General features: G+C 39.6%; 1 protein-coding gene across 5 annotated transcripts in view; it reads left to right on the top strand.

Moving 5' to 3' along the window:
• Nucleotides 1–294: 294 nt before the first annotated feature.
• tp63 (tumor protein p63) overlaps nucleotides 295–24464 on the top strand; it is a 35165-nt gene continuing 10995 nt past the window's right edge. For 2 of the 5 annotated variants that reach the window (XM_044199384.1, XM_044199387.1), the window contains exons 1-4: nucleotides 295–362; nucleotides 5851–5985; nucleotides 6114–6243; nucleotides 18188–18445. In XM_044199384.1, the coding sequence (XP_044055319.1) occupies nucleotides 310–362; nucleotides 5851–5985; nucleotides 6114–6243; nucleotides 18188–18445 (576 nt within the window). In that variant the 5' untranslated portion in view covers nucleotides 295–309. Of the gene's footprint in view, nucleotides 363–5751; nucleotides 5781–5850; nucleotides 5986–6113; nucleotides 6244–12937; nucleotides 13117–18187; nucleotides 18446–24464 lie in introns of those variants that run through there. The other 3 variants (XM_044199385.1, XM_044199388.1, XM_044199386.1) reach the window with 3 other exon arrangements.

Raw genomic sequence — 24464 nt, 5'->3', positions numbered from 1 at the left:
GAGTGATATCTTGTACAACTGTAGCTGGGGATTGGTCAGAGAGCTGGCATAAGCCCCTCCTATTTGTAGGGTAGCCTAAGAAAAAATACCTAAATTCAAAACATCTCTCAAACTTTCTCCACTCTGCACTGTACCCTCCGGCACTTTAATCCAGGCCTGTTTGTTTATTTATTTATTTTATATTTATATTTTTTTTTTCATTAATTGTATTTATTCTTGTAGTTCACGAACAGCCATTGATACATGTGCCTTTATGACAAGCTGATACTTTTTTGAAGATCTCAGCAAAGTGAAGTTTGGCATGACAACATGAATTCACCTTACACAGCTGTGCAGTATTACCCAGAGTTTCCCTTTCATCGGTAAGTACATACATATTGTATAAACTGATGACTTACAGAATTAGTTTTCCTTAATATATGATGTATCTGAAGCTATGTGATTTTACACCTTTTTCTAAGATATTAAATCCTGAAGCAGCACACTCAGCTAAATTAACATATTGCATGGATTTAACATGTGGTACAAATATGGGAAAGGTGTATTCAGCTATAATCTTTTACATGTAATTAAGTACTGAACAGAGCAAATTGAGAATATCTGACTTATTGAACAGGCCGGCAATCTCCCTGCTCTTTGTTTGACCTGGACCACCGTTCAGGCTGATACTGCCTGGAGGTCCAAAGTGACCTGAGAACAGTTGTGTCTGCCTGGATCCTCAGCTGCTGCTCTGTCCTGATATATTTATAAGTGTGGCATACTTATGGCAACAATGCATGCGTAAAGGGCCATCAGGGCCGAAGTGGCAGACAGATTACATGACATCGCGGGTGCTTGGTCCTCTTCTGATCCTTACTGTAGAGGACTTTTGGCCATTTCAATGCAAAAGCATGTTGTAATTTAAAAGATGTCAGATGTTTTGCAGATGCTTTAATCCAGAATGACAGATGACAGAATTATGATATCTAATCAGATGCATTTCATTCAGTTGCAGCCAGGGTGCCAAATTGACTTTTTTCTACACTGGCCAAATGGCAAGTGAATGTTGAAATTTTACCAGCCACTCAATAGATTACCATTGTTTTTTGGCCGGTGAGTAAGCAAATCTACCAGCGACTTGCATATTTTACCAGTCTTTGGCTCGTGGCTGATCTTGTGCCCTGGTTGCAGCACAATATTGTATCTTGTATGTCTTGGCCCATAAATGTCCTCTGTAGGTCTACCAAAGTCAAGATGATAACATGGTGTCAGAACTTTATGTTGCTTTTTTGGCACCTGACATTATATATTTAGTTTAGAGTAGTTTAGATTATTTATTAGCACAGGTAACAAGACACAAAAAACACAAGACATTAAAGGATTAAAACAGGATTGTGCTGCTGAGATAAAAAATAAAATATATATATATATAGAATAAAAATAATAAAAATCCAAATATGCTTATAAAGGCATCTCCAAAGAAAGAAAGAAATCAGTGACGACTACAAATTAGATTTTATCGATGACCAAAAAAACTGTAATTATGAAACACATCAGAACATCAAACAGATGAACAACCAATAATTATACACGCCAACAATGAAATAAACATACTTGTCAATTGCTGCTAACAGACATGGCATGCAGCCGTTAAATGGAAACAATCACCAAACAACAAAATAATGTGGATTTTTAAAACAATGTATCAATCAATATGATCAATAAGATCAATTATCAATATATTGTAGGTATGTTGCCCCTACTAAATAGGACAAAGAAAACTCAACGACTATCTATCTATCTATCTATCTATCTATCTATCTATCTATCTATCTATCTATCTATCTATCTATCTATCTATCTATCTATCTATCTATCTATCTATCTATCTATCTATCTATCTATCTATCTATCTATCTATCTATCTATCTATCTATCTATCTATCTATCTATCTATCTATCTACATGTATATGTTGTCTTGTTCACTATTTTGTCCTGGTATTTAGAAGTACAGCTTCCATTTGTGCTGTACTGCACTAATTGCTGTCCGGTTCATATGATTGTATTACTGCTAACAAACTGTGTTGTGTGGTCTGTGTCTCACTGAGCTCCTCGGTTCTTAGAAGTTTTTGAGCTTACTATATGTCATCTTACTCCGTGTTCAATAATAATAATTTATATTATACATCATTTGGTGCATTTTCTTGCATCTCTGGATCGGCATTTGTGTGTCCTTGTAGTAGCTTTGTTAAGTTCAGCCTCTGTCGCTTACAATAATTAATTTACTGGACCTTGATAACTACACTGCTACAGGTTTCAAATGTATTATATGATGCTTTCAAATAAAATGTATCTTTTGGAGCAAGGAAAGTTTTGGTACAGCATTCATTTTCAATGTTATTGCTTTTTACATTTTTTTTGAAGCATCAAGGTATCTTTTTGGTCCACTAATTCTCTCCTCCTCGCTTGTTTTCTTTGCATTCCAAACCTTAGAGGAATTGTGCCTGTCCTTTTGCCGCAGAGAATTTGACTTCAGACTTTGACTGTTTCACTTCTATAAAAGTAAGGGGATAAGAGGAGTAGAAACTTTGGGGCTTTCTATTGTTTTGCAGTCTTGTCCCTCTTCCAGCGGGGGCTGACAGATGGGGGGGTGGGTCTTAGGCCTTTGAACAAGTGATTAATAAAGACACTGGAGAAGGGCCCTGATCGGCTGGGCTGTTTGTTTTGATTGCATTTTCATCGGTCGGTGTGCCCAACCTGCCAGTAGACAATGGCCATCCCTGTTTAGCGCTGACCTCTGCCCCAGTCTCGTCTGGAGGCGTTGCACTGTCTTTAAGTGGATGCTGAACAGCCTTCACCTCAGGCTAACTGAAAAACTCTCTGAGTAACCAGACACCCAAAAGCAGTCAAACAACAGCCAGAACAGGGATAAACCTATCTGAAAAGTCTTTTAAAATAAAACTGCTCAATATAATAAAAAAGTTTGATTTATAGATTTTTAAAATACATTTTTAAAACTAAAACAACATCGCACCATAGGGTGTCCATGTGTGCAATAACTATTTTGGTTTTATTATTTATTATCATCCAAATTTTTATAAATTAAGATTTTCCACTTTTACCATGCTTTTCTGTTTTGCTGTTGACCGATTCTAATCTACTGAAGTCTCAACAATTCAAATATTATGCAGTCTATAAAAATGTACATGCAGACGAACGTGGACTTTCCTCATTGTTAAATGGCTTTGCTCTTGGTTTGATGACAATGCATTTTTTAACACTATCCAATGAGTTTCAATAAAAACTTTTACAATTCCAACAGCCTATGAGACCATGCACATACTGCAGGTAGCTGCAGAGAAAACATGAACGTCACTAAAGCTAGATTAAGCACAAATGTTTAAGAGTGCAGGACATCAGTATGTGTAGGCTACAGTTTTATTTTGATACAGCTGAATTGTATTTCCAGGCTTACACGGCTATACATGTTGAACCTGATGCACAGCTTTTGTTGTGATTATATTCTGGACTAGAAAGCACAAACGTCTAAACAAGTTAATGAGGTGCCAGTTGAACTAGTTCTGCCATTTCAAAGGATAAATCCTCCCTTCTCCATTAACAGAGATGACACCACACCTGCTCTACCTACAATCTACTCATTAGTTTTTTTTTTATTCATCCACTTTGTTTTGTTGTTTTTTTCCAGTGCCATCCATTGCTTTAAACTATGATGGAAGTATGTGCTAAGAAATCCCTACTCTTTAGATTTAGCTATACTGTAGCCTACATGTCTTTCTCCTGCAATTCTCCTTGTCCTCTCTGGTATTAGGAAGTGTCGCAATAGTAAAATTAAAACTATCTGAAAAAGTCTAATGTACAGTTAGACTATAAATATTAATACATATTTAAGAAATATACATAATTTCCAGCTTTGGCATGCCTATATTTGATTCCAAAGACAAGCTGCTGAGGCAAGAGTAGCCTATCTAAATAATAATTATAATCATTTTGCAATAGATCACTAATATAGAACAAAAAGAGACTGTCTGTGTTTGATGAGTTTGGTCAAAAGTGGCAACATTTTAATTAACCAGATTTTTTTTAGAGAATTTACAGCAGTCTTCTCTCTCTGCCCTGTGCTCCCGGGAGACTCTGGTTGCCATGACAACTAACAAGGCCTCGAAGGCAATCGTAACAAAATCAGACAGGACGAAGCTAAACTCGCCACAATGAAGCTAATATGTTTTTACAGCTAGAATTTCCTGGAATATTTGTAGGTTAAATAAACACCGGCGGCTAATTGTGCAGGAGAGATGCCAGGTCAAGGCAAATTTATCCGAAATAATAGCTAAAGTAGTTGAAAGGAACTGAGTTAAAATTACCAATAGTTTTGCTAGTTAGCATCATAGTGAAATGAGACCGACTCTTGCTAAATAGGCTAGAGTTAACTAGCTATATCTTAAGTAACATAGAACAATGCATTTTACCCTAGTTCAGTAACGTTAATTAATTTCTAGTGAAAACGTAAAAGAACTTTGGCAGATATATTTGTTTTTCAAAGTGGTTACAAAACGACTTGGCTTTAGCGTTAGCTGTTGCTGTTACTTCCACCGAATTAGCTAAAATAGCTAATGTTGTGAAAATATTTAATTTCTTAACTAACGCTAGCTTGCTGGTTCATTAACGAATCTAAGTTAGTCGATATATCCAATCAGTTTAAGCCATATCTTGTAATCTGATTTACAGAAATAGTTTTTAATGCATAACGTTACATTGTCAAGTTTCGGTTGCACATCTGTTCCTTTAACGTTACCCTAGTCATAACGTTAAGTCTATTCTATCTAAGAGTGTATTCAGCCTGTCAAAATATTGTACGTTTTTTTCCTTTCAATAATCACAAATAAGTGTATTCCCCAATGTGCTTGACATGTTTGATTAACAAGGTACAAAGTTTGTAAAAAATAATGTGCATGTCCAGTTTTCTACACAAGGCCAGCTGGAGTATAATTTAGGTCCATAATTCCCAGTAGTTGTACATCATTGCTCCTCTTAAGCAGTCAAAGCCTCCACATAGTGCTGATATTGCAAATGCTTTTAAATTGACTATTATTTTTTAATTTGGCCCAAGCCGAATGATCTGTAGGTCTAATCTCCTACATCTCCTTTTTTTTAATGCTTTTTGGGCTTTGCAAACTCAATTAATCTTTATTATAAATGCAACACTCCCTCATGTGTCCCTCCTGTACAAGTTAAAGTATTTGCTTCATTAGATATGCCTGTGTTTGTAAGTCAGGTATTAATATCATTCATCACGCAGTGTTGGGGAATTCCAAAACCTAAAATAGTGCCAGCTTCAGATTATGCCCCCCCCCCCACCAAGCCCGTCCAGCTGTACACATACCAGAAGTTGCAGCAGTGCTATCATATAGACTGTGGGGGGAATTCCGCCTGTCTCAGACTGCAGCGTGCGCCACTTCAGCATGAACAATAGCAGGCTGAGCTCTGAAGCAGGTGTAATGTTTCAGGGGAGCAGGTCAAAGTGCCTCTGTTTGAATGGTGCATAATCACCATTATGTGTAGTACAAATATTCAGTATTATGCAGGCTGACTTCTTCACAATGGAAGTGCCCTTCATGAATGGCTGCCAGCAGGACTCCTCCTCCTCCTTTTCTCCACTGACTGGGTGGCCAAATCTCAGCCCTGCACATCAACATTTATGTTGAATGTTTGCTGACATTGCAACTTTTAAAACTACCTATTAAAATAGTTGTGCCTTTTTTTCAAAAATGCCAACAGTAAAGTAAGTATTACTAATTTGGAATATGTGTAGTAAAATGAATATGATCGTGGTTGATTCTGTCTCCTTGCAGACTCAGGGACCCTTCGTCTCGTTTATCCTGGAGAGAGAGCTCCTTCCTCACCACTATGTCCCAGAATCAGTCAGCACAGACAACTGACTCCTTCAGCCAAGATGTATTCAACCAACTGTTTGATATGCTGGACCAGTAAGTGACTGCTACAAAAAAACAACAACATTGTGCTGTAAATGCAAAAACATACACAAACTTTAGTGCCTTACAAAAAATGTGTGTATATCAACTATTTTCAGTATTACCTGTCTCTTGTGTTTCAGATCTGCCATTCATGCAGTCCAGCCCATTGAGTTGAACTTCACAGACAGTCCAACTGATGGGTCTGCAGGAAACACCATTCAGATCAGTATGGACTGCATAACCATGCATGAGCCAGATGAGACCCTTACTGTAAGTACGTAGGTTTGCTGTTCGAGTTTTCCTTTTGTTTTTCACTAGCACTTCCTGCTGCCTCAGACCCACCACCTACAGAGCTAAAATATATGTCAAATTAACTATATTCAAAATTCCATGACCAGGATTATATGAACCCATTCAGTTCAGCATGTAATGTACTATACAACCAGGAAGCATTACTGTTAATTACTGTTAATAAGTTTTCAAGTGTCTATTTTGTTTATGGAATAATAAGGTTCAAGCAATGACCTTTCTGGCACTGGCAATATCAATTTCCAGCTCATTTAGTGCTGAGTCAGTACCCTTCACAGAAACAATATAGATTATATTCATGTATACATTTTTTAAACCCGTCAGTTTCATGCTTTGTGAGACCAAGCAATATACTTTCTTAACCAGTTGATTCTAAAACACACAAATAATGCCACAGAGCCATACAGAATGCTCCTATTTCCCTCTAATTGATTCAACAAATACAATGTGGTCTCTGTGCAACATATAGTAGCTTGAAATTTTCATGATTTTTAAGTTTGTTATTTTGTGCACTTAGTTGTGGCTGATTAATACATGTACCGTCTGAGATTACTTTCATTCTGAGTTAATGGGACTTCCAGTGGTAAATTCTATACTTTCAAATTTCATATTAACAATGGAATTTCCCTAGAACAGTTGTGTAAATGTGTTGCAGAGCAGTTCAACAGCCAGTGAGTAAGGCTGGTTTATCTGTTTTTGTTTTGAGATGTTGTCTGTATGGTGATAATATTATCTCATTTAGTGTGAGTTGTGCTTGACCTGGGTGGCCCCTCTGAGACAGGTAGCTCTCAGAGTCTGCTGATGGTAGAATGTGCATTTAGACCGTCACATGCATGTGCTTTAGGTAGTGAAATTTGAGTTTCCTGTGGTTTTTTTGGTGTGGTTTTTTGTGACCAACATAACCATGCACATTATAGTGCAGACAAGTAAAGCACTGTGAAAAATACATTGTGGTATTAGATGTGTGTAAATCAATGCACCACATGCACTCCCTTCTGTTTGACCTGTAGTGAGGGACATCTTTGTCGGTTCTGCTACTGAAAGATGATGTGCATGCTCCCCTCCCTGTGTAGGAATGCTGTTGTCCAGCCAGGGTGGAAAAAAATAGCAAATAAAAATTTTGTTCAAGGAGCTGAGTAATGTTACCCTGCGCATCCCCCAAGGGAGCCTGTGCTCTCTTGAACTGGTGATTAATGGCCCCACCCCCACTTTCCTCTACACCAAAGAGGGGTGTGGTGCGGTGATTGGCACGCCAGCAACTCGGGCAGCATCCGTGTGGGGCCAAGACCTCGCTGCCATGGCGCCTTGCCAATCACCAAGCCCTGATCGTTATTACCAAGTCAAGTGTCTGTTTTGATGAAAAGAGATGGTGGGCAAATACCCCCCCCCCCCCATGTGGAGGTGTGCCTCTTTCATGAGTCATTAGAATGCAGCTCACTGTTTAGTGCCCTGGGGGACTTATTTGTATTGTGTAGGGTTTATGTTTAATCTGAAATTCCTTTTTCTTCTGGATTTTTTTCTGTAGCTGCAGGGCAACAATTTAACGCAGCACCTGCCCAGGTCCCAGCTCTCATCTATCAGTACATGTCTTCTCTATGTAAAGGTGGGGGTGGGTGGTGGCAACAAGGGGGGAGGAGAGGAGCAAGCAGAGGGTAGAATAACATGAAGGAATGTAGCAGAAATAGTGGCAGGAGAAACGCTATATCCTACCCCAAACAGCTGATTTTACACTCAGATAAAGCTCTGATCAGCTGTGCGTGGAAGACACAGTGTTGAGCAGAGGGACAGAGGTCCTTTTCAGACACAGGAAAGAGTTTAACAACTTTACAACAGAGTAGCTCAATCAACACACAGCTTCTCTGAGATCTAATTACATGTTTGTGTTTGGATTCGTACCTATTTCACCAAACCTTGAGTGTCTTATGTGCGATTGCTGTTGCCCTCTAGTTCAGTGTCTAAATAGCTGATCAGTTTTCTCTACTGCTTCTTAACTTCAACAGAGTTTAAATCTAATCTGCTGTCATCTGAAAAGAATCTGCCAAATGTGGGGCAATCATTTCCGTTATGTCAGCATTGGATGTTCTTCTTTGTCATTTTCAAAGCAGTCTTTATGAGTCATTACATCCACCTTACCTGACATTTTACGTAGGTTTACCTCCCAAACTACAATGTTAGTTTTACTGTATTTTAAAAGTTGAGTAAAAAGAAGCACAACTTTAAGTTTAATTTCAGACATTCATTAGGGATTCTTACTGTATTTAATCCAAAGTAAGCCTGTGAATTAAATACCCAACCATAATAAGCATAATAATTATTTTTTCATGCTCCACCAGTTTGCCTCCAGCACGTTAAGAAGTTAAGGCGTAGTACGAAGGAACGAGTGCTTGCCACGGTCCACTTGAATAACTGTTGAGTCAGTGAGTTAGTATGAGACCTCGTCTGTCTGTGGATATGGGGATGTTACAGCATGAGCCCTAATTAACCTTATCTCTTGTATTTTTTCTTACATCTTTCTTACAGCTTAGACCAGCCTTAACTCTACTTTTATACAGCAGTGTTACGTATATCATGACCGGTTCAACTGAATATCTTGTAGGTCACACCCTTTGAGAGAGAGTGCATGAATAAATCCTTCAGAAGTAATCCCATAAACGTCTTTTATAAAACACCAGTTATCCATCAACATGCGTGAGAGTTAAACTCGACTACTGTGGGTTCAGTTGGAAAAAAACAAATGAACTCTCAGTTAGGCTTTAAAATAGTTTTTTTTTTATTTTTTCAAAAAGGCAGTTGTTGACTTGAATACACTTTTAGTATTTTGTTATAAAGTGAGCAGGAACCAGGACATCATTAAAACAGCGCTATTAGAGATAAGTGGCTTTCCTAGATATCAGAAATGACGTTAAATTTAAAAACAATACTCCGTGACTTTGGCTAATGTTGGTTTATTTGTTTCTGGGACTTTTTGACCAGAGAGTTTCAGAAACTAAGGAGCCCCAGGAACTAAACTTGGGAACTAAATTAGGAAGTCCCTTTTGTGCTTTACTGTTTGCATTTTCACTGCACCTGAAGAACCATGGCTATTAGGCAAATTAGACCAATAACAGATTAAAAAGCGATGGCTTTGTTTGAGATGTAATTTTTGCATGCAACAAGACAACAACACTCTTTGAAATAGAGGTACATTTAATTTCTCTTGTTTTCTCATCTCTTTATTTTATTCTTTTTTAGACTGGTCAGGAAAACATAGCTGTCATTTAAACATCAACATTAAACAAACTTCCCATCCCTAGTCCTAATGTTGATAGCTACCAGTGCTTTCCTGTAGTCTGAACAATATTGTACACATGTTGTGTGCATCTTGTGACCAGTCAGCCATTTTCAGTACTGCAGTCTCCACCCTGATAGTTCTTTGCCTATTGAAAATTACTACTGTTGGACTTTTTGAAGACAGAACCCATGGCCCAGAAACCAAAAGTAGAACTGGGTTCCTGCAATTGAAGTTCAAAGTAAGTTCCCTTAGTTTCTAAAAAGTATCAAATGTTCCTGTGGCCAGTGGTCATTGAATAATTAAATGGATTTGACATAATATTTTGACATGAAAATGAAACACTGATTTATGACATAGTTATCAAGTTGGAATTATCCAATTATGTCTGAGTATATCAGTGTATTTCCCTGATCCTCAGTGAATACAGTGAGTAGGTTGTATTACAGCATTTTCCCATAATATTGTGGAACAGAATTCTGCCCTCAGCTACGGAGAAGTAAAAACATCTAATAGTTGAACATAAAATAGAAATCCAGTGGATTGTTGTACAGCACTTTGAGTTGACACTTGTCCTAATACTTATGTTTATTTAACAAATACAGTTCACTGTAATGATCGGTTACCAAAATAACCCTGATACTGAATAATGACTCTGCAGCGGTTTAATTAGAGCTTGAACACACGCCACATACCAAATGCTTGTAAAATTATAGCTGATAAAATCGCTCAGTTCTTTGTTTACACCCACAGTTTTCTTTTGCCTTTAAAATTGTTCTGGTAGCTTTTTAAATCAAATGTTCCAGTATGTAAATTAGTTTTAGCAAAAGCTGCTTAAGTTTATTTCTTAAGGAGCATTTCAGGATTTGGTGGCAGTTGATTGTGTAGGTTTTAACAGTTGCCACCCAAGTGATGCTCTCTCTCTTTCCATTGACTGCTTGCGTCTGTCAGTGTGGATGGGAGCTTACACTGTTTTCAGGGCAGGTGTCTGTGCCTTCACAGCTGACACTTGATACTAAACTAATCTAGCTGACTTAAGGAACCGGCTCTTTAAAGGGGAAAACGTTAGTAAAGCCTCTTTTGTCTGAGCTCCTGGATCTGCAGATCTTTAGCTGCTGCCTGGTCCGGCTCTCTTCTTAGTTTCTCACCGCTGTAGCAGTTAATAGAGATGTGACTGCACTCTGTATAAGACGCGTTGAGTCTCAGCTGCATTATATAGCCAAAATACTAAGTCTGTCCTGTCTGCTTAAATACAGCTACTGTTCTATAGTTTACTACAGCCTCACCAACTTTGAGTACTCTAACTTCTTTTCAGATGCCAGTGTTGTTTTAACATAATTAGAAGTTTGTTTAGCTAAACTAATTATCACGCTCAGAAGGTTTGGCTAGGTCTTCACTGAGGCCTGGGTCCCTTGGGAGGCCAATGACTTGGGCTCTTTAAAGTGTTGATTTGCCTTTGTGACAGTCTGACCTGTGGGCTCATAGCCCCTGGGGGCCTGAACAGGGTGTGGCTGGTGATTGGAGACACTGACTTCAGGTCAAAGTTGTGCTTTAGTTTTCAGACAGCTTTCAAATCATTGTGACCACAGGGCAAAGACTTTTAGCCCCCTGGCTCTGTAGTATTAGAAGTGATTTGCACCATTCTGACCAGTCTCCTCCCTTGTCATCTACCAGTGCAGCTAGCACTATCCTCTCATGTTTACATCTGCAGCATTACTCCACTCCATTCTCTTACAGTAGATGATTAAAAAATCTGACCTACTTTCACTTTAAAATGATGAACGTACAAACCTACAGCTTGTTTAGCAAATAACTCTGTGAGGTCAAGGAGACTTAATAGCAGCAACCATTTGAAGTTTTGGTTTAAAAACATGTCTGCTCTAAGGTACAAAATACCAAAAGTTCCAAATCATTCTCAATAGTTGTGAATTAGGGCTTTTCTACACAAAATCCACTGGGGCCTAAATCCGTCAATTTCAGCTCCTCAGTTTAAATGTGGAAAATAAATGTATGAAGCCAAATTGTTATTGTTCTTAAATTCATGGGGGCAATTTTAATGGAGCTGTCATATTTCTAGATAGCTGGTCAGTGCTAGCACCATTACAGTGTCTGAGATACAATGCATGTTTCCAAAACAGATCTACATCAGTCATCTCTGATAGATACAAGCAATCTACAGGAGTCACATTGTTTTGCTGGGGGGGCTCTGCATTGGAATAGCTTAAGGGTTGCAGAGGGGCGCAATTCTAATGCTAACTAGCTACTGTAGGTATACTCTCACAACCACAGACTCCACTTCTCACCCTTGGGCTTGCTGGCCTAATAGATTTTTTTCTCTTATATTCTTCTTATATTGGTAACATAACAAACGGACACTGACGATAGCTGACATATTAGCTATCTTAGCTTAATCGTCTGAACAACAATAACCAATAAAATTACAGTTCTACATATTTAAACAAAATCAACAAAAACTACCGACAGTCATAGTCCTTACAACCTTAACTAATGTGTTGTCACCGGTTAGATTGTCAAGATTGGAAAAGTAACAGCGTCAATCCCTGAGGAGCTACGTTAGCATTAGTGACGGTTGCGTCCAGTTATAACGTTATAGTTCCCTCAAACAATGTAACGTTATAACAAAGATGCGTAACAGAGGGGATTTAGAAGTGGGCCAGGGTCCGACATGGCCGATGGTGGTGTGGCGCTCAGCTGTTTTTATAATCCGCCATGAGATTTGTTTTCAGCGAGAAAACACTTCGACTAACGTTATGTGAACACTACGCTAACACTACAATGGAATGGAAGGGGGGAGGGGGAGTGCATCATCTAGTGGCTGGACGTTATCAATGTTATCAATAGCATCTTTAATCTTTCTTATTATCATCCACATTGATAGAATTTGTCCATTTGGATTTTTTTTATATCATCTACCCATGTGGATATAATCAGTGATGCATTAATGTCTTTTGAATGGCTTGCTTTAAATAACGTCTTACAGGTAGAAATGACATAAGGGCAGTGTCATTAAGATAAAATGGTCTTAGGTGAAAATTATTTGAAGTTTTAAGCCTTCTCTGTATTTTCAGTTCCTTTATCTGGATTGTCATATTTCGTGCTGAAAGTAAAAATGTAATGTAAAAAAAAAAGTTAAATGCAAGCGTATGATAAAAGCATTTATCATTTTTATTGAGGTTGATATTAAGCACTGCTACCAAGACCAAATAGTAATTCGCTACTAAACTAATACCTTTGAGGAGCCCTGCAGAGCCTCAAAGGAAGGGTGAGGAGACGGCGCTTCTTCTGGAGATGGGTGTGGACTCAGGTATTGGAAAGGTAGCTCCTTAGACCCTCCCCTCTCTCCCTGGTATATATGACCTTCCCATAGATTCCTATAGAAGCTTCTGCTTGTCCACTTTGCATCTGTAGTCCACATCACTCCTTTAGAGTGAGGAAAAGAGATTTGTGGAATCCTGGAGCCAGTGGAGCAAACAGCAGCAGCTCTGCTCAATCTCAGCGCCAACATGTTGTACCTGGAGACGGGGTCCACCACATCTTACAGTGAGGTAAGACCAATGGAGGAACTGGTAACGGGGCATCAGCCATCGCACCCATTCCTTTAGTTGGTTCCCCAGAGCTCCATGGGACTAATGAAATATCACATATGACGAAAAGGTTTTGTACTTTAGGACTTTAATTTTCAAAATGATCCAAAATCTTGGATTCATGTGTAGCATTTGTTACTGGATACTTTTTGGTGTAACGCAGGCATTTAATGCTGATTAAATAAAAGAAAATAAATACAGCCTATAGCCATAGTTATTATAAAGTAACAATTACCATAGAAAGAGTTAACGCGGGGAAGATGTTTTTGCATTTGACAGTATGTGTGTGTTTGCGTGCACCTCTGTGTGCGTGTGGCAGTCCAGAGAGCAGGGGAATGTAAACACCTGGAGAATCTCTACTGTATGTTCTTGTGAAATGACTGCTATCTGGCTGGGCATGGATTTAGTCAGTTGATGTGATTTACTTTGAGTCTGATTGTTGTCATTGTTGCATTTAAAAAATTTTAAAGTTTAAAGTTTTAAAAAAATCGGACTTCCAAAAGGCTTTGGAGGGTTTTGATTATCAGAATCAGAAATACTTTATTGATCCCGAGGGGAAACTCTTTTGTTACAGCAGCTCACTATCACGTCAGTGCACACAGGACTAGAAGTACTAAGCAAAAAATATAATACACAATAATACAGGTCAGAAAATAACTTAAGTACCAAGTGGGTATAAGTGTAAAATTAAACCTGCGGTGAGAAGTTTCTGTTCCTTTCATGGAAAAGCTCAGGAAAATATAAAGAATGAAAAGGGAAATAAAACGTCATATTGTAGGTTATTTTAATGATTAGAAACTATTCTGATATTTTGTGTGTTTATTTGATAAAAAATTAGAGAAGGATACTCACGAGACCAGGTGTTTTCATTTGCTTTTTGTGAAGCGAGTGTCTTTCTCCAAGATGTCTGACCTTTACATTAACTCTTCTTCTGTTCTTCTACAGGCAAAACAAACCATAAATGGCAAAACAAACTTTTTAATCCATCAGTCCGCATTAAATTTTTTAATTTAAAAAAACAAAATCAGAGGTTCTATTCTCCTTTTTCACTTTGAGAGTGCAAGCGTCATGATTAATGGATCTGTGTTTGCAGAGCTCGATGGTAAACACTTAAAGGATGTTTTTAAAGTGAATTAAATATGGAAAGAAGTTTGTACTGAAATTACTTACAGCTTCTTCTTTTTTAATCATACAACATGGCATTATTCTGATTTTGGAAATTGTATGCTTTTGCATCAATTCAATAATGGTACAATAGCGAGCAGAAAAATGGGCCCTGTCAGGCTTGCAGTAATTGAGAACAGAATTGTTTGTTAGAACAGACACCGACAAGTCTGAAACTAAGGCATGCATTTCATATGGATTAAACTTGCTGACAAACGACAGTTTAGTGTTTGTTTTTTATGCCTATAGACTTCTATTTTTCTTTGTCGTTGGTTGCTTCAGTGAACTATTGTGTCGTGCCTCTTGTGTTTTTACCAACCAAATCCTGCATCCAAACTTAATGCCGAGCAAGTGAGCGGTGATAGATTCTCAGATTGCAGGTTGCAGATAGCAGGTGTGTCAGGTCACTGTCTTTTAAGTTGTTGAGCAGGGGGTCTTTAAGTGGTGTCCGGCTCAATCCCTCCAGTGTGTGAGGTATCGGGTTCCCCCGTCCCCAGTCTCCTGGGAGCCGCTGCAGCCATTAGAATGTGGCTGGCCAGGCGCTGATGTTTAGTCCAGGATCGTAATTGCTTTAATGGTGTGTTGATGTAGATACAATCACCTGCTCTGCCCACCCCAGGAGGTATAATGTGTAGATAGACCCCCACCCAGCCCCACCTCAACCCCCAACCCTGTTGAGCTTTTAATGCCTCCCTCCCCTGTAGTCCTCATCACAGTCCCCTAGATGCTTGCCCAAGGTACATGGAGCAGGTCACCAGAGAGCCTGGAATGGGAGCTATTTCCCCCTCAGGCCAGGTCTGCTCTGGTTCCTGTCATCTATTGGTTGTCTAAGCAATGGCTTTATCAGTGCTTATACTTTGTGACCACCTAACACTAGCAGCAACATGAGAATTTGTGTATGTTTAGTTATAGATTATGGAGATTTATGTGTTGTAACGTAAAGCAATGTTACAGTTTATGCAATTGTGTGGCGTTCGTGGTGTTGATGGAGGGACTCTTGCAGTGGGGCAGCATTTTACTTGAAGATGTGCTCCTTGCACAATTTTCACAGAAATCACAGAATCTTTGGTACATTGTGACACTGTTGCTAATGACACTTAAAGTAACATTAATCAGAAACCAGTCATCACATCTGAACTGACAGAGACTTCGCAGACATTGACAGGAGTGCAGAGAATCTTCTCAATGCACACTTCACAACCTGCAGAGCATAATAATAATAATAATAACAATTAATAATATTTGTTAAACCTATTAATAAGATGATAGTTTTCAATGCATTCATTTTTCCATTGGCCTAGCAATAACAATAACACATGAAATAATTTTAATGTGTCAGTATGCCATACCAAATGCCACTGTGTTGGCATTAGCTATAACTTTTAAATTAGTACTGCCATGTGTATTTGAAATGTCTTTGATATGTGTTCTGAATAATTCCTACATTGTAATCAACAGGCCATAACTCTGAAGGTCAACAGTCTCCTTTTCCTGTTGGCCTGAAATGCTTACCAAGAAAAAGAAATGAGTTTGAAGGCCTCCAGCAGACAGCACAACCTTTCAAAAACGTTATTAAAGGCTGTTGAGGATGTCAAGGCTGCTGATTTACCGTGTTCCTGCTTAGCAGCTTGACATCCCAAAGGCCTAAACACCACATCGGCTATAAACAGAAGGAATTTTTAAGAGCAGCTAAAGTGGTTATTAAATGGTTGCTATATTATAGTGGAATAAGATCTGATGAAAGGAGACGAAGAGAAGGCCTAAAACTCCCTCGCACACCCTTTTTAAAGGCTGATATCCCACTTCCAGTCAATTAAACATTAAAACATGATGAGTGTAGGTGAGACTCTACTGGGCCTCACTATCTGGTCAATTATGGCATGAGAAGCATTATCTAGGGCCCTGTATTTAATGTTAAGTATTCTATGTCAGGCATTCTGCTTTATGTCCCTGCTTTTATCTGTGTTTGGTCTCTGACCAGCATCAACCTTTCTTTAGAATAATAATTTGACATTGATAATTGGTGCCTGTCACATCCACCTTTGCAGCTGCCTGCATCAGGTACTGGGGGAGCCTGTGTCATCTCTGAATGGCTGAGTGCTCCGGTGCCACTGCAGTGAATTGCGCCACAGTTCAAAAGATATCATGATCGCTGACTCCTCACATACGGGAAAACACTGTCCAAACAGGAAATTGTATCACCCTGTTAGTTCTCATGCAAAACAGGGAATATTTTCCCTCACGTAGGCCAAAATAATTAATTAAAAAATCTTGAGTAACTGATAAGCTTCTGTTATTTTTACACCAGTATGAATCATACCCATTTTCTCCTCTGAGATCAGATGCACAGGGCCACTCTTCAGACCATTGACTTTAAACCTTTTATAATACATGTGTGTAATTAGCCCATTGTAAGGGAGCGTGTGTTTGGGGAAGCCTCTCCCTGCTAAAGTCTGGAGGGTCTCCACCAAAGTGGAGTGTGTGTGTGTGTGTGTGTGTGTGTGTGTGTGTGTGTGTTCCATTCACAAAACACTTGTCTCGTAACACCTGCATGCCCAGCATAATTGTTCTCCAGACAGGCTCTTATAAGCCCTGGTGTCACATGTTTCCAGGGGGTTAAGCAGCCTTGTGCCGCAAACACAGTGACCCTCATCCAAACAGCTATCTCCCCTGTGGCACTCTTACACAAGTATGCTGAGGTTGACTCGAATGACCCCTCTCAATTGTGTCTGTCTGACTGTGTGTGTGTGTGTGTGTGTGTGTGTGTGGATCTGTATGTAATAAAGCAGCAACATCGCTTCATAAGTCACTACCTTGAGCTATATAGCTTACCTAGTCTGTGTTTTGTTGGTCATCTGGCACACCACTAACACCTGGCAGTGCAATGGGTGTGAGCTGGACAGCTGTGGTCAGCCGTGCTTGAAATAAACAGAGGCCCTGGAGAGATTAATGGCTGTCTAAAGAGCGAGAGCCATGGCACCTCGTCCAGGAATGTGCCATTTATAAATGGAAAGGAATGGGGTGAATGGCAAGCAGAGCAAGCAGGAAGGGGCTGGCCAGGTGTATTCTCCATCCAGTTTAAAGGCAGATATTTAAATTCCATTCCTCCTGTCTGAGTAGCTGTGGCTTTGGAAAAGGGAATCAAAAGGCGAGGTAGTACAGTTTGTTGCAGAACATTGGTCCAAAAGCAAGGCTCGGCTGGTAATTTGTGTTTGAATTCTAAAATCAGATTATGAATTTCTACCATATAGACATTTCTGAGTTCAGTGATCTCAGGAGTGTTAACATGTTGGTTCAGGAAGGAGCTAGACCGTAAACACAACAGAAGGAAAGATGGTTTATGTTACTCTGCTATACCATGGACCTTTTATTTTTGAAACAAGATCTCCACTTCCTGTAGCATGCTTCCTTCAAGTGTTGTGAACCTTCACCACCTTTAGTCCTCACTTGATATCCAATATTCTGTGATTAGTATAATGTGTTCTGATGGTAAATTAATTTTAAATACTTTCAAGGCTCATGGCAGTCATTTTTAATTAAAAACCTTTAACATGCAACTTTTTTTTTTTAGATCAATCATCATTTTACCTGAAACTATGGTATTATGTAGTGATTTACTTTATTATAATACTGGTTGGTGAAAGCTAATTCTTGGATAATTTTGTCACGTTCTCAATCTATGTGACCCTTGTGTTGGTCCTTAAACATCCAAGTTTCACATAACAATTTGTCTATTTGCATGGTCAAAATTCTTCTTCATTTTTAATTGTTTCCAGTGTGTCAGATTGAAGCACCTTGAAATTCTCCTATAATGACATTCCTTTTGTTGTTGCTCTCCCCTACCCCATCCCCTCCATTTTGTCTCCAGTCGCAGTATACAAACCTGGGGCTCCTGAACAGCATGGATCAGAACATTCAGAATGGGGGCTCAACCTCTACAAGCCCCTACAACAACGACCATGCACAGAACAACGTGACAGCCCCGTCACCCTACGCCCAGCCCAGCTCCACCTTTGATGCCCTTTCTCCATCACCGGCCATCCCATCCAACACAGATTATGCTGGGCCCCACACCTTTGATGTGTCTTTCCAGCAGTCTAGTACAGCAAAGTCTGCCACTTGGACGGTAAGACACTTCCTCATCAGAGTAATTTGTGTAGTCTGCTTCAAGTTAATGTCATGGCCAAGCAGTATTTGTAAAAAAAAATATTATATCACCTTATGTATAGAGAGCCAAAGTCCTGTCTCTGCTCCTAGCTAGCCTTTGTAACACTAGCATCTATATAAGTGGGTTTTTTGGATAAATGGTATTTTTCACTGGTTTCCTGAAAATGTAAAATAGACTGTATTTGTATAGTGTCTTTCTAGTCTTCTGACCACTCAAAGCGCTTTACACTACATGTACACACTGATGGCAGAGGCTACCATGCAAGGTGCCAACTGCTCATCAGAAAGAAACTAAATCATTCGCACATACTAGCATACTTAGCACACACCGATGGCACAAGGACACTGGGGGAAGCCAGCGATTGAACTGCCGGCCTTCCCATTAGTGGGTGACCGCTCGACCGCTAAGCCACAGCCGCTGCAACATGTTCCTGTTTTTTCTGCACATACTCTTACATACATGGGTATCTACTTACTGTACTGGATAGTAAAGAATGAACACTTTTTAAAGGAACAGATCAACATTTTGGAAAATACACTTATTTGCTTTCTTGCCGTGAGTTAGATAAGAAGATTAATAACAATTCCCATATCTGTCCATTAAATATATAATAAGGCTACAGCCAGCAGCCAGTTAGCTTAGTTAAGTGTAAAAATTGAAAACTGGGGGTAACAGCTAGCCTGGCTCTTTCCAACAGTAACAAAACCCACCTATCAGCATCTCAAAAGCTCATTAATTAACATATTTTTTTGTTCAATCCGTACAAAAACAAAAGTGTAAAAATGACAATTTGACTATTTCTTGGCCAGCAGCAGTTGCCAGGCAGCCAGCAGAGACTCAGTGAATTGTAGTTTTTACACTTTGGTTTGTATTTGGTTTGTATGTTTTTTTGTAACCTTATAATTAATGTACAGATTTAAGAGTGACATTGATCTTCTCATCTAACTCTCAGCAAGATAGCAGATACGCATATCAGTGTAAAATGTCTAACCAAGATTTTCAAAAAACAAAACAAAAAAAAACCGTCCCACATCTCTCACGAGTCTTATCCCTTGGCACACTGTCACGCTCCTAAAAGACAATTTCACACAGAGCGAGGTAAGTTGTCAATCACAATATGCTCTGAGTGGACCTTCGAAAGTATGCGCTTCTGCTGTCGTACTGAGCAGTTCTGTTTTCTTTATTCTATGACTTAACTTTGTTTCGTACTGGGTGATGAACCAAAATATTCTTTGGCATATGTCTGAAATATATCAGTTTTTCATACAGTTTGGTAGAGTTTTATATGTGTCACATGAGCAGGCATATGCTTGTCATATGTAAATATGGACTCACAGAGACACATTTATGCACTAGCTGTCATCATAACAGGTCAGGGCAGAGGTTATGGAGATACTTCTAACCATGAACTCCTTATCTGACAATCAATGCTCCAAGCAGATTTAGGTGCACATCATTTAAAAGTCCTGCTACATGAAACCTGGCGGGGAAGTATAGCTTCAAATCATGACTAATTCCCAGGCATTTCTTGCAAAGGCTTAGACACTTCACATGATGAAAAAAGAAAAGCTGAAGAGCATGATCTCACTACATAGGCTGTCACTATAAGAGACATTCACATTAACCAAAGTTTTACATATCATTCAAATGTAATACTCCATATATCAATAATGTGCATGGATGTTAAAAACTACCGATCATGTTCTAGTCATGTTCAAACTCCAGTTTACTCACAGCTTAGGCAAAGTTCACTGGTACTTTGTTGATGACATGAGGTAAACAGGCTCAACAGTTGGTCCAGGTGTGGTGATGCCCTGTGCAGCTAGATGTCACCATGTGATGCTCCGTAAACCTACACAACCAGCTCCTCCTGCTCTGTTATTATGCATGACAGGGCTGAGGGACAGCTGTTGCATCAGAGCCCCACCTGCTCGCTTGTTTATGTGTCTGATCCGCACAGCTGTGTGCAGACACTGTAACAGCCCCACAGGTTCAGTGCATTAATGCATCCTAGTGGACATCATAGGTGACAGAGATGTCACCCTCATTTCCCTTGTCCTTGTATGTGAGACATGTCCCTGACCGATAATCTAGATGTCAGAGTTACGTGGCTCGCTTCTTAGGCTGTGTGACATGTTGCTGATCGACATTTTATTGCATTACAATAAAGTATTTGTAAATGGCAACTTTGGATTAGACATTTCAAATGGAAAGGTCATTAAAAAAGGTCTCTTATTAGTGCGAGATTGATAAATAACAAATGTGTCCAAAGGGACTGTTGAAAAACCTGCTGAGCTTAATGCAGTGAATTTAATGCACTGTGCCTTCCAAGTAAACAGGCTGAACTCAGGGAGTGCTGGGCAATCTCACCTTATTCCTTGGCCACGTTGAGTGTGGGACTGTGACATTTACCCAATTCCCACACTGCATCACTCATCCCTCTCATTTTCACAGTCCAAAAACAAAAGGGTTTTTCTGATGTGCAACTGTGAGGAGGTTAAGAGTGTGGTTTGTGAGAGGCACGCCCCATAGCCTGAGCCACACTGGTTTAGGACACATCCCCATCATAGACACATGTAGTGCAACAGACAGTGTGTCGCACAGTCATAACACATGATGCAAGACTGGTTTGATTGGTCTGACTTAACGCGGAAAAGTAGTGGATTGTTACTTATTATCACTGTACTGAGTAAAGTGTATGTCTTTCCATGACGCCTAAACTTTATATTGACTAATTCAAGTAATAATTACCTAAAAATAAACAAAAAGGAAGAGATTTCATGCAAACTTTACATTTTTCTATGTAAAGTCTGGTAATACCGGAGTGATCAAACAGAATTCAGTTTCTATTGTCCCAGTGGCAACTTGGCAAACAACAATGAGAGTTCAAAATATTATATTATGAAATAAAAATATGAATTAAAAAAATCTATTAGCTATGCCGAATAAAGTGGCACTTTACTGAAAATGTATTATAAAGGCGGTCTGCTGTGTTAATGGATGAGCTACAGAAAGGCTGTGTTGGTGATCTCACACTTCTGACCCTTTGTTTTCTGGTTTCTGGTCGCTGTTCATGTTCACAAAAGTTAATCTAAAAACCGTGAAACAACATATTAAAACTGTCTCAGAGTTGCTTTCTCATTTAATGGCCAGGTTAAACGTCAGTGGATCATTCACTAAAGATGCATTACGTAACTGCAATTACTTAATCCTACCAAAGAGTATTTGTCACAATCTTGCCTCACTGAATGTTATTTTGTTGTGCTGCTGCTGATTTTCCATAACGGCACACAGAGAGGGTCATTTCCCTCTGTGGTCTACAGCAGCAGTCAAGAATTGTGATTATAGTGTTGGTTCCCATCGCGAAAGGAGGCTCCCTCACCTGATCTCAGGAGATCTTTCACAAAGCTCCCATAATCTCAACCCAATAGCTCAACTTCTGGACTGATGGACTGATGGCAGAGAGCCACTGAAGATGTCACCACCACAGCTTTGCTCTGTGCATAGATCTGCTAATGCCCCCTTTTGAAGGCCTGCAGGATCTTCCACGGGACTTAGAGGACTGTGTACTGTGCTTTTTGATGACTGTTCTTATGGAGACACACCTAATCCCTAACCCACACCTTAACCTCTTCCTGTCTAGGATGACACAGAGAGGTGCAACATGTCAACATTTCCCAGAACTGCTCCCACACAGTTTCCTTGTTGGCACTCCTGCAGGCTCCATGGTGCTCCCTCTTTTATCATTTAGTTAGAAAAGAGACACTTGGCCAGGTCAAATGAATACACAGGTTAGAGATGTTTTATCTTCTTTGCTTTGCTAAATTAATGGAGTGTCTCAAATGAGGCAGCCATTGTTGACTACTGATGCAACTATTGTGAGGCTGAAGATTGGTTGTGTTTGCCATGCGTATTAACTGCCACCACATATAGTAGTCAAAGGAGAGGAATGTCATGGTTTGGGCTATCACTGGGACGCTGTAGAGCTAGGGGGATTACAGTAATGGATTGAGGGCCTGTAGATAATACTTGTGTAAATACTGTGTGCCTCTTTCCTGAACCCTGTGCTCTTGGAGTGGGCTCTGTCTTTTTGAGAGAGTTAAGCTTGATGGTTGCATCTCACATTGCGCCGGAGGAGGAGGAGGAGAGCCCTTGAATGCTCAAAGAGAAGAGTGTTCTAGCGAAAGGCAGCAAGACACAGCTTGCCCATGGAACATCTGCGGGCCCGTCCCACGCCTCACGAGATGGGGCTGAGACTTGTTTGTGTCAAGAAGCTTGTCACAACTCGCCCATCACAGGGAGACAACCCCTAAAAGCTACAGATGGGAAAAGTTAGAGGGGAAATTTTTAAAAAGGCAGAGTTGAAAAGGTTTTTATGATATGGGCTATGGGATTTCTCCATAATCGGTTTGGAAAAGCCCATTCTCTTACAGTTTGGATTACAAGATTGTTTTGTACTCCTAGCAAGCAACCCTGTACAGATACCTGCAGTAATAATGTACCTCAACAGAAAACAGGATCATGCTGTAGTTATATAAATACAAAAAAAGATATTAGATATGAGATGAGCATTTCTTGGATAAGAACTAACCAAATCCTTACTGAATTTGAGGGAGCTCTCAACACAGAAACCATTGTTGTCTGATGAATAACTCAAACACATTTGCAGCTTTAATACTTCCTTGAAGGATAAGAAGATCAAACATCATTTAAAAAAACGTTTTTGTTTTTCCTTTTTGTGAAAGAACAACAGTATGATTCTTCTTAACTACTCTGCATTTAAAAAGAGCGGAGGGAAAAAAATCAGGATTTTCTTCTTCATATGTCACCACCTGTTGGCTTTTATTTTCGGTTTCAAATGCAATGAACTCAATTGTGGTTATAGTCATTCAGACTGCTGGTAAAGACGAAGGTTCGATTGGCTAATCTCAAGAGTGACAGATACGTATAGGACTCTTTCAGCACTGGCTACATAAACATGATGCCACTTGTCAGTGTACAGGTTTGCCTTGGGACAGGTGTCATCACTGAGATTGTGTGGTCAAGATTGGTGCTGATGACTACAACATAACAAACATATTTTTGAAAGAATAAAGTATAGAGAAAGGTAATTATCCTGTAAAACTTTACATTTTACCACATATTAATTCTCTTCCAAGAAGCAGGTGTTTTACTTCTGTTTCAGAGAAAAGAGGAGAGTAAAAAAAAACTCCTTGTTGAATTAAACAGGTTTGGGAGAAGCTTTAGGCATGACATGACATGTCAGGTATGAAGAAGACAAGACCAGAGGCGCCAAACAGTGCTTGTTTAAGGCCTGATGTTTGTCAGGACTTGACTTCTGCATGCGCCCGCAGCGCCTGTCAGGGAGAAAAGAACGCTACAGCTGTGGGCCTGCCTCAACCTGTGTTGCACGGGAAGTGTGTGTTTGTGTGTTCCACTGTTGCATGTGTTAGAAAGTAATTGCACACATGCAGCACTGTACAAGCATTGGAACAAAGTGTATGTTGCATGCAGTCAGATTATTATAAGAACATATTTTCATTATTACACCAGCTTACAAGCTGTAGACAAGTCAATGAGTGGCTGTTTTTTTTTTTTTTTTTTTTTGTCCAGCAGAGTAGTACAGCAGCAGCAGCCAGAGTAGGCTGTGTTTGTGCATCAAGCCACTTGAGGTCATTCATTATTTTTTTCCGCCAGTTGAAAGCAATGTGTCACGTGTGGTTCTTGCAAACACTTAGAGAAGTTTTCTTTTAAATGAGTGTGATTAAGCAGCTCTATATTATGTGCTGTGTGTTCTTTGGCTGTGCAGTTCACATTGTGACCAATGAAAGGCTCATAATTACATGTTAACACCTGAGCACCGCACCCTGTGTTAGCCACTGAATCCCATCAGTCAACCGGCTGTCCTCCACCCTGAACAGTGTTAGCTTTAGCCGGGCGCTGCTTTCAGCAATCAGCAGCAGCTCCTGCTCTCGTT

This window comes from Siniperca chuatsi, linkage group LG6 (assembly GCF_020085105.1).
Source record: "Siniperca chuatsi isolate FFG_IHB_CAS linkage group LG6, ASM2008510v1, whole genome shotgun sequence".
Taxonomy (NCBI): Eukaryota; Metazoa; Chordata; class Actinopteri; order Centrarchiformes; family Sinipercidae; genus Siniperca; species Siniperca chuatsi.
The sequence above is the reverse complement of the archived record's forward strand: the minus strand, read 5'-3'. Positions and strand labels throughout refer to the sequence as shown.